Source organism: Lagopus leucura, unplaced genomic scaffold (assembly GCF_019238085.1).
Source record: "Lagopus leucura isolate 7727_CA_CO unplaced genomic scaffold, USGS_WTPT01 Super-Scaffold_100004, whole genome shotgun sequence".
NCBI classification, from domain to species: Eukaryota; Metazoa; Chordata; class Aves; order Galliformes; family Phasianidae; genus Lagopus; species Lagopus leucura.
Window position 1 is genome coordinate 46630815 of NW_024962264.1, and position 10167 is coordinate 46640981.

At 34.9% G+C, this 10167-nt stretch overlaps 1 protein-coding gene across 1 annotated transcript in view; it reads left to right on the top strand.

Annotated features, from left to right (window-relative positions):
• GABRG1 (gamma-aminobutyric acid type A receptor subunit gamma1) overlaps positions 1–10167 on the top strand; it is a 45185-nt gene that overhangs the window by 21926 nt on the left and 13092 nt on the right. Inside the window, exon 3 of the mRNA XM_042871687.1 lies at positions 2069–2136. Coding sequence (XP_042727621.1) covers positions 2069–2136 — 68 coding nt within the window. The remainder of the gene's footprint in view (positions 1–2068; positions 2137–10167) is intronic.

The window sequence follows — 10167 nt, forward strand, 5'->3', positions numbered from 1 at the left end:
GAACAGATAAACCACAAGTTGCATTTTCAATGTGTGATATGAGCTGCTTATCATATCCAAGTTTGAGAGGTGACCTCAATCATTCTGTACAGATACTTGTGTCTGAGGAACAGGTTTAGTATAGTGGCTAGGTAATGCTGAAAGTTAGTCAAAGAACTGAACCTCTAAACAAAACACAGTTTCCTAGCATTAAGGAGAACTAGATATTCCCTACAAATGCAGGGGAGAAGTACTGGATTCTGCATTGCTTGAGTAATGAGGAAGGATATGTTTTGATCCAGCCCCTTGTGTTCTAGTCTGGCAGTGATTAAATTGGAGAGTTTTTCTGTTATGTAGATAAATAAACTCGCAAAATCAAATGCAGTGGATATGTACTTGTGAGATGTGGCATGTGTAAAGTATGTTACATTATACATATGCACACAAATACATACACATACTTTTATTTTTAATATTTCATTCTGAGCATTTGAATTATTGTGCTCTCCCACTTCCTTTCTGAGACCTGCATATTGAAGCCATTTGCAGCGCAGGGAGTGTTTATTTTTTTTCCCTCCGGAAACAAATTGATTTCCAGAGTCCATTTAAACTTTCTGTGGAGAACACTGGAGACAGGAGAGTGATCAAGTGACTCGGCATTCTGTGGTTGTACAGAAAACCCTTTGTGCAGCCTGACTGGTGTGTCTTAGTCACAAGCTCAAGGAATCAGTAATCAGATTTGGGATCAGGGATAATTTCCTGTCAAGTGAGATTGGCAGGGAAAAGGTATCTGTGGATAATTAGGAAATGTATCTTGCCTGTTATCATAGCTGGCAGAGTTGTTAATGATACCCTATTTCTTTCTGTGTTTTTGAGTTCTAGGTCTTTGAGGTTTGAAAAATCCTGTGTTACTTAAGATTTTACATCTCTTATAAAAGGCTTGATATGGCATGCCAGTGAATAAATCAAATCTGGTGATGGAGAATCCCTCTTTTGTAAAATCGAAGTATATTTTTCTTGTACCTTCCCCCTTTCTGTCTACAAATGAACAGAGGGACTTCATTTTAACGTGCTAGATCATGGGAGAAAGACCAGCAGAGCTTCAGAATTAACCCTCTTGTATTCATTCACTGCCATTCTGTCTATCATACAATCTGGAAAAAAAGTGCTTAGTAAATTGGTGTTGTTTAAAAGCAGACCTCTCCAATACCACATCCTGACCTCTTCCATTTGTGTCTTTTTTCCTCTATAAACAGCTTGGATATAACAACAAAATTATCAGTGACTCACACATCAGATGTGACTTTCATTTGCTCAGAAATTTGCTTAGACTTTGTGTCTTTCTGTAAATGCATAAAAAAAAATGTATTTCTAAAACAATTAACTTTGTCAGCTCAGAAACAATAATTTTACTGGAATTTCTTGAAGATCACAGAATCACAGAATTGTAGGGGTTGGAAGGGAGCTCTAGAGATCATCGAGACCAACCCCCCTGCCAAAGCAGGTTGCCTAAACCGGATCTTTCAGTTAGTTGTGTAGAGCAATATATTGATGAAGCTGATGAAAGTATATTGGCAATCCATAGGTGTAATGTAATTGTGCGAAGAAATATGTGGTTAAAAGTTATTTTATTTTTGTTAGATATTTTCAGTAGGAAATGCTGCATATTGATTTTTTGCAGCTGGTAAACGTCTGCTTCCAGACCGTCTGGTTTTACTGTACAAATGTTCATTTTCTGAACATTTTTTCTGTTTGTGTTAGTTCTTTTTTTATGCTGGAATAATCTGTTTTTCTCCCCACTTCCTTTGCTTTTGATACTTTTTGTATCTATCTTATGCCTAATTCACAAAGTTTAGATGGAATGTGCCTTAAGATACGAAAAATTCATCTTGACAATTTAGCTAATTCATATGGAATAAAGAAGCCATGTCATATATGATTCTTCACAGAATGCACAAACTAGAGATGTAATCTTTCTGAATCTAATAAAAGAATATCAGATTTATTATTACTTTAATAAAATATGCTATCAATGTGGAAAATAAATTGAATATGTAATTATTAAGGTTGCTGATTTTTTTTCTTTTAGTGAGAACAACTGTAATTGAAACAGATGTCTATGTTAACAGCATTGGCCCAGTTGACCCAATCAATATGGTAAGTTCAGATTATTGACAGAAAACATTATCAGAGAGATGCTGCGTGCTAGTATTATGAAGTAATTCTAATCGTATTCAGATAAGCTTTTTTTATTTCTTAATATGTATTCTTGTGATGTTGGATATAATTGATATAATTATGATTATTTCAAAATCAAATTTAGACTAGCTATTTGAAATTAGAATAGAATCACCAAGGTTGGAAAAGATCTAAAAGATCATCCAGTCCAATTATTTCAATAAACTTGTTTTTAAAAATGAGACCATACAGAAGTCTTTGCTTTGGGAGCTTATTTTGGCACATGTTAAACATTTTGACTGTATTTATCTATACTTGGTTTACCTCTGGTTCAGCATGCAATATTTCCCAGAGCTGCTCCTTAGGGATTTGGAAAAATAATGTTTGACCCAACATTTATGAATGAAACTATTTTCACTGCATTTATTTATTTATTCAGTTCACTGGGAAAAAAAAAAAAAAAAAAAAGCAATTGAAATAAACTCAATTGTATTCCTTCTTTCATGACTTATTTGGTATTATGGGTCATCCTCAGTGTGTATGCGTAACTGATTCCTTCAAAAGTTAAACAGTGCAATTCATCTAATTTCCAGGGGGGATCTGCTGAGGTTAGATCTCATTGTTTGATACAAACTGTGACCTTGTGACACAAACAGCACTTGTGAGGAAGTTGAGCCTGTGGCCTTTCCGAAATCGCCTAGAATTTTTTTCATTTCTGTCTGAGTGTGATGTGTTAGAGGCCTGGCTGCATGACTTCTCTTGGACAGTGCAGAGGCAGTGTCTCCTCTAAGTAGCTCAGAAGCAGAAGGAATGAGGCTGGGACTGGCACATGGATGAGTTTGTGCTCAGCTCCCTCCTGTCTTTTTCATTTTCACCTCCCTACAGAATCGCTCAGTTTTGCATTTGTGTGCAGAAGGGCCTTTTCTTCCAGGTATGTTAAACTATGCCAGTAGAGGGAACTTCTGAGCATTTGGCAAAATGATGCTATTTCCAGAAGTATATTAAAAATGTGTGAGTTGCACATGTGTCATCATGCTCAGGTGGGGAATATAATCTTTCAGAGATGAGATATCAGACAAGAAAGACTGATGGTACTTAGTAGGGATGAAGGTGTTAAAAATGCAAGATGCTGATACGGGCATTCATTCCAGCATAACAATTTACCAAGTTTAGGATTATCATCAGCTGAGTCTGTGTCTCAAGCAGGGGTTGTGTGTAGAGAACTGCATGAAAAAGCAGGAGGGAGAAGGGGTGGGGAGATATATTGATGTTCAGTGTAAATGTTTCCTCTGGCTTCATCTGTTTTCCTACTCCATCTTTTCTTCTCTACTTCTCCCCATTGTATCCCCTCTGATGGAACTTAGAGTAGGAGCAAGACGTGTGGACAGGTTTCTACTTCTAACAGAGACATAGCAAACAGTAAAAGTTTCCTTTATAAACTAGCAATTGCTTTCTCTGAGCTTGGAATCTAGGAACCTGGATTGTATAACCGTCTAATATCACTAAAAAATCAAACATTAAAAATAAAATAAATAAATAAATAAATAAATAAATAAATGTGAATTTATTAAAGCTTCCCACAAAAATATCTTTAATCTAGGAAAAACATTCTCAGCAAAAAATAATTGCAGATGCGACCTTGTAAGCTCTCTTTATGTGAGATGTTTCATTAAGAAGGCGCTTTCCCTGGCGTTAATATTGTTTGTGATTGTTACCCAATATTCCAACATTTGCTTCAGTTTCCATTGCTGTCCTTAGCCCTCATTTTATTACTTTATGTGAGAACACATTTCTGTGATTCCCCTTTGGATTAATTATGTCCCAGATATGTTAATTCACTCTGTCAAATGATAACCTTTAACTTTTTAGTTTAGAAACAAAATGGCACAATGTAGAGAGGGTGTTTTTTGTTTTTTTTTTTCTTCAGAACAATAAGTTTGTAGCATGATATCAGGGGAATATGTTCCTATGAAAGCTTTAAAAGGTACTCATTATGAGAGGAAACTGACTTATTTTTTCTAATACGTTTTATTTTCCTCTTGCTATGTAATAGACTCTTTCACTTTCATAAAACAGAGATTTTAAGTATATGTATGACATTCATTAGAATTTATTTTTAAAGACTCTTGGAGTCTGGCTTTCATTATTTAATTTAACAAAGATCTACATAAAATTCTAGATGCTATAGGCACCCCATACATAAAAGATGTCTTCCTGCAGCATGTGGTCTCTCTAGGCATCTACAGCCTGAGTAAATATTCTTAACAAGTGTTTAAGATCAGTGAAGTATGTAGGCTTCTAATACTCATTAAGCCTAAAGATTTTTGAATTTATTTTTTAAAGCTATCCTGCACCATGCATACTGCAGCAGTCATATAAACTACCATTTAAGTGCATTTTTATGGCCAAAGTCTTGATCCCCCAAAGCTTTGCAGTAGTCCGGGATTTTCTTAATGGAATTTAGACATATGATAAATATTTTGAGCCTGTCTTTCTCTATGTGGAAGCTCATTCTGTTGAGCACTTAATGAAAACGTAATCTTAGTACTTTTCTCTTTTCTTTCATGCTAGGACTAGCATTAAAAAAAAAAAATCACCAACAAACAACAAAAGAAACAAACAACAACAAAAACTAACAAAAATCCACTCTTGAGGTGCAGGTAGTACAGCCTGATATATGGCCCTTGTGTGTAAATGATGTCCACCCATGTTGCCTATGAACCTCATGATCTTTCTCTGCCCTGTGTTCATCACCCAGTCTTTCTGTGTTCATTGGTGTTTTGTGCTTTGATACACCACTTTATTTACAGATGTCTTCTGCTGCTGTCTGTGGCAGAACCATATGAGCACCTCAGCTTTCATGATCTGGCAGTTCTGGTTGGAATTCCTTTCATGTTTGAAGAGAAATATTTCTTTGTGATTATATCTTTGTGTGTAATCTTTGTGATTAATGAGTCAGAGGAATAACATGACTGCTTTTTCCCACTTTTGAGAATTTATGAAATTGCATAACTTTGTGTGGGCCCAGCATGCAAGCCCTGCAGATTTTTGGAGAGTCCAGAATGTGCATTTTATGAAAATGGGTTCCATTTTCTTTCATGTGGTAGGAACAGTGCTTTGGAAACTAGAACAGAAGTATCAGCAAGCCTTTGATTATCACCTGTAACTTATTGTATGGCATCTTCTTTGGAGTGAACACTAATGACACATTTTTTTTTTCCCCAACTCACTCCTTTTATCTTTTTTTTTTTTTTTTTTTTTTTTTTTTAATTAGGAAAGATAGATTTTAATAATTCTGGTGCCTGTCAACACTAAAAGTAGTCAGATTTAATTAGCCATTAACTATATGAGTGTTTGGAGACTGTTTTTTTTTATAGCAGCTGAGTAAATATTCCTTCAGTAATTCTGAATATTGCTTTTTCTTCGTTATGAAATATACTTAAGTATTAAAAAAACGTCTATTAGTATGATTTATTTTGCCAGCTATAGGAACTTGAGTAATAATTCATAAATAAAATTTTATAAGTGCTCTCTGCTTTTCATGGTAAAAAAGGAAAGGGCTTAGGTTGATTAGTCTGGCTGCTGCTGGCAGTGAGCTTGCCTATTGCTGTTGCAAGGTAGCTCTAAGCTTATCCCATCTGGTTTCAGGAGAATCAGCCAAGTACAAGAAATATCCTGCTCATACTGGCTCAACACAGCAGTTCCGATGTCACTTGCAATTTCTCTGATCATTTGAAAGGAATGACAAGGGATGAGAGAAAAGCCAGCCTTTGTATGACAGAGAAATATTGCAGTATCTTTTCTGAAAGCAAACCAAAGCAGAGCAATCTTTTCAAATGTTGCTTTAGACAGCGTTCAGTACTTGTAGGTATTTCAACTGCAGTTTACCTGTTGACTCTCCATAGATACAAAGTCAGAATAGGTAGTTAAGATCCCACACAAAGCATCAGAAAATCTGCACTCATTTCTGTAAAATATGCCTTAATTTGTGTGTGCTGTTCAGGAGCAATTCAATCTGAGCTGCAGACTTCTTGTTCTGTTGCTCATTCTCAAATTTTGTGTTTTTCAGGAGATACCTTTTTGTGTAGATCCACTGTATCACTTAAGCCACAGCTGACATGGTTTAAATATAAACTATGAGAAAAGCTACATTAACTCCCTTGACTTCATTAGAGTATACCAGCATACACTGGTTGAAATCCATTTTATATAATCTCAGATCTCACAGATAAACAGCCAGAGCAATAACTCTGTGAAGTATTTGAGATTGCAGATGCCAGTGTTCTGTATTTGCATAAGGCTAATTTGTTAAAGGAAATAAGAAGTGCTAAGATGGCTGTGTATGGCTGGGGCTAGAAAATATTGCCTGAAATATTTTCCTTTCTCTCTGTGATCAGAGTGTTGGGAGCAAGCACTTTGATTTCTTATGTTTCTAGTACTTTCATATCTAAAATTTATCTAAATATAAATATAAATAAATATAAATAAATAAAATATATCTAAAATATCTATTTCACTGTAGATGTGAATGTAATTTTTAAAACTCTTTCTTCAATATTTCTGAGCAGAGTATCTTCCATGCTAGTTTTCTGCTGTCAGCTACTTCTTGATACCTACATATACAAATTTAGCTGCCTTTCTGTTGTCTGTAACTCTGCGTGCCTCATTCTATGCCATATGAAATACTGCCTTGTGTACCTCACATCTGTTAACAGATCTTTAGATACCTCAATGTGGCTAAATCATGACTTTAAATCTTCTCATTTTTTTTACCCTTCCTCACTCTCCATTGCTGTGGATATTCTGTGTGGCATTGAAATCTAATATTTTTCTATGTTGTGATGGATCCTAGAGCCTGGAGCAAGGTCTCAGATAGTCTTGCAAATTCTGACTGTAATGCAGCTTTCAGGGGTTTTATTTTTATCTGTTCTTAATCCATTTATCATAGTGAATCTCTTGTCCACATTTGCATTATTCTGATGATAAATTTTTGGATTGCAATTGCCATCTCGCTCCAGTTATACTACTTACAGATGTCCTACTGAGAAAATTTTCCTCTATTTCTACTGAATCATCTCTTGCTCATGTTCCTCCTCAGGCTTCTCTTGCACTGGATCTCACACACAGACCGTTTCCTTCAAGACACTTGAAAGTCTATTCGCAGCCTTATTTTTTTTTTTCCCTCCCCTAAGAGGCCAATTCCTACCTGAGATTTCAACAGTTTCTGTTCACATCCTTTCAACTTTTCAACTTGGTATACCATATGCTTTCTCCCAGTCTGCCCCCTATACTTCAAATACATTTTCTATAAATGTCTGTAAAGCTTTTTTACTGTTTCTCATCATGTTCCTGCTTAAACTTTCTTTTCTCTCTCTCTATGGAGGCTACAAAATGTGAACATTTAAACTTTTGTTGTGCTACTAACAGCTCTTTGGTATTAGGTTCTCTATTTCCTGCTGTTTTTACCGTCATTGTCTTTCCAGATCTTCACTAAAAAGATGGAAGGCATCAACTGTCACTAAAGCTAAACCAGTCAGTACTTTTCTCCTGCTTTTCCCTCTCAACTGCACAGACTGTCTGGCTACTCTATTGTACTGTTTATTGTTATTTCTGATATCTTAATATCTGCTCTATACCCTTCCTATCAGCTTCTGTTGTGGTTGTCTCTTGTATCTGTAGCTGAGAGAAGGTATATTTAGTTATTTGTCTTGTACCTCTTATACTTAGAAGAGCATTGCTTGATTGTTCTTTGTTATTAATGCCTAATTCTTCTGTCCAAATGGAAATGTGGGAGGCTGTATTCAAATTTTTTGAGTGATTCTGTTGGCCTAGATTTGCAGTTTTGGAAAGAAAGGTAAAGGTTGTGCTTTAACTGTTAGAACTGATTGATATAATCTAGAAACAGTCCTTGGCAATGGCTCCTACAACATAGAATATTATTGTTTCCTTCTGTACTGCACTCTAGAGGAAAGCTACTGCCCTGGCCAGTGCCAGTGGCTTTAAAGCAGTTCTACAATACTGAATGGTGAAACCTTGTTTTTGAGACTTTGCAGCTTGTTTGTAAGATGAAATTGTAGAAAACCATGTATGTTTGAGTGCTGCTCAGCTTTGTTGCAGAAATTTTGTGTGGGATTAATTTTGACTGCTTGAGTCTCTCTTGTTACAAGAAGGTAGATGTAGGCCCAGAATTTAGAAAGTACAGTTGATTGAGTTGATAAATCACTCTTGACAGCCTCAAAGCCAAAACCCTACTCCTTATCAGTATTCACTCCTGTGTTTTTAATGTATAAGTAGTATTTTTGTCTCATTTTTCGTTTCTGAGTTTTAATTCTCTCTGTACTTAAATGTTTGTTTATGAATGGCAGTGACAGAAATGTTCAAATTTCAATTGAAAAAGCAAAAAACAAAAACAAAAAAGCACTCCTACTTGTATCGTTTTCAATGTGCAAATGAGTGTATAATGTTTACTTCCTCTTTTTATGCTCTCTGTAAATAGCCATAATCATAGCTTATCAGCAGAGATTTTGCTGAAGTGCTTTAGTTACTTATCTAGCTAATCTTTTTACTAGTTAGCAAGATTTTTATTATTGTTTCAAATCTACAAAGCATTTAAATAAATCTTGCCTTTTATTCATATTGTGGTTTGCATCTGTTACTTCGCATTCAGATTAAGGACCAGATAAGCACAGATGCTAAATTGTGGTGTGAAGAACAATGGATTTCTTCTGTATTATGATTATGTAGGTCTCTGTACTCCCTCACCTTCTGTGGATATGATTTGTTGTATTTCTACTTATCCTGTGCATATGCTTTTATGGCTTATTTCAGTGTGATTTTCTGCTCAACAATAACAATCTGACTGCTTAAAAGATTCCGGGAGCAAATGCTATATTCACCATATTTCTGACAACCCCCACTTCTTTCACTACTGTAGGATTATTAATTTAATACAGATGTTCTTATCAGAATTGAGATTTGTCAGATATTTTTGATCTCACTGTAAGGTCCATGAGTGAGCAAACTAAAATTGTTTACTAAACCAAGAAATTTTATTTTTACTTTGGTCTCAACCATGGGGATCAAGTTCTGAAATCCTGGCTGAGTCTAATGAAACTAAATAATAATAATAATAATAATTTAAGAACTTTTAAAGTAACCCATCAAGTAGAACAAACATTTTTGAATTTTTGTTAAAAGAAGCCACATATCAAAGATAGCTAAGTATTTTATTTTAGCTAAGTATTTTAGTAAAGTACTTAAAGGCACTACATTGGTGTCCAGAGATAGTCAGATACGGGAGAAGGTAAAGGTTATGAGAGCCTGTTGGCAGCTTTCTGGCAAGATGAAGATAAATTGGCTTGGTAGTTTACTTGAATCTGTTCTTTAGGGAGGGCATATGGATACCAGTGATTGTTTATGAATGTCTTTGCTGTCTAAACCTTTTAACCATCATAGTTATCTGAGTCTTTGATATTAAATTGCATATCTTAATACAAAAACATGGTTTATAAAATATTTTCTCTAGCTTCCTTTTTTTTTTTTTTTTTTTTTTTTGTCTTTTCCCCTGCAGAATTCCTTGTTTCACTCTCATTAAATTTCTCTTTTAGAAATTAGAAGACTGAATAGAATGAGGAAGGATGTGGAAAATATTATAGATCTTGTGTAACTGAACAAGATGAAGTCACTGCACTTAAGGCATTTGTAATTGAAATGAATTCAGGGCCTCCCTGTGAAACAAATTTCTGAATTAGTCTGTTGCATTCCAGGAAACTTAAGGTGTGGATTGGCTCTTATGGAGAAGCAACTGTAGGTTTCTGGCCAAAGGAGGAGGAAGAAAAGGATGTTTTTCTTTTCTTTTCTTTTCTTTTCTTTTCTTTTCTTTTCTTTTCTTTTCTTTTCTTTTCTTTTCTTTTCTTTTCTTTTATTTTCTTTTCTTTTCTTTTCTTTTCTTTTCTTTTCTTTTCTTTTCTTTTCTTTTCTTTTCTTTTCTTTTCTTTTTTTTTTTTTTAA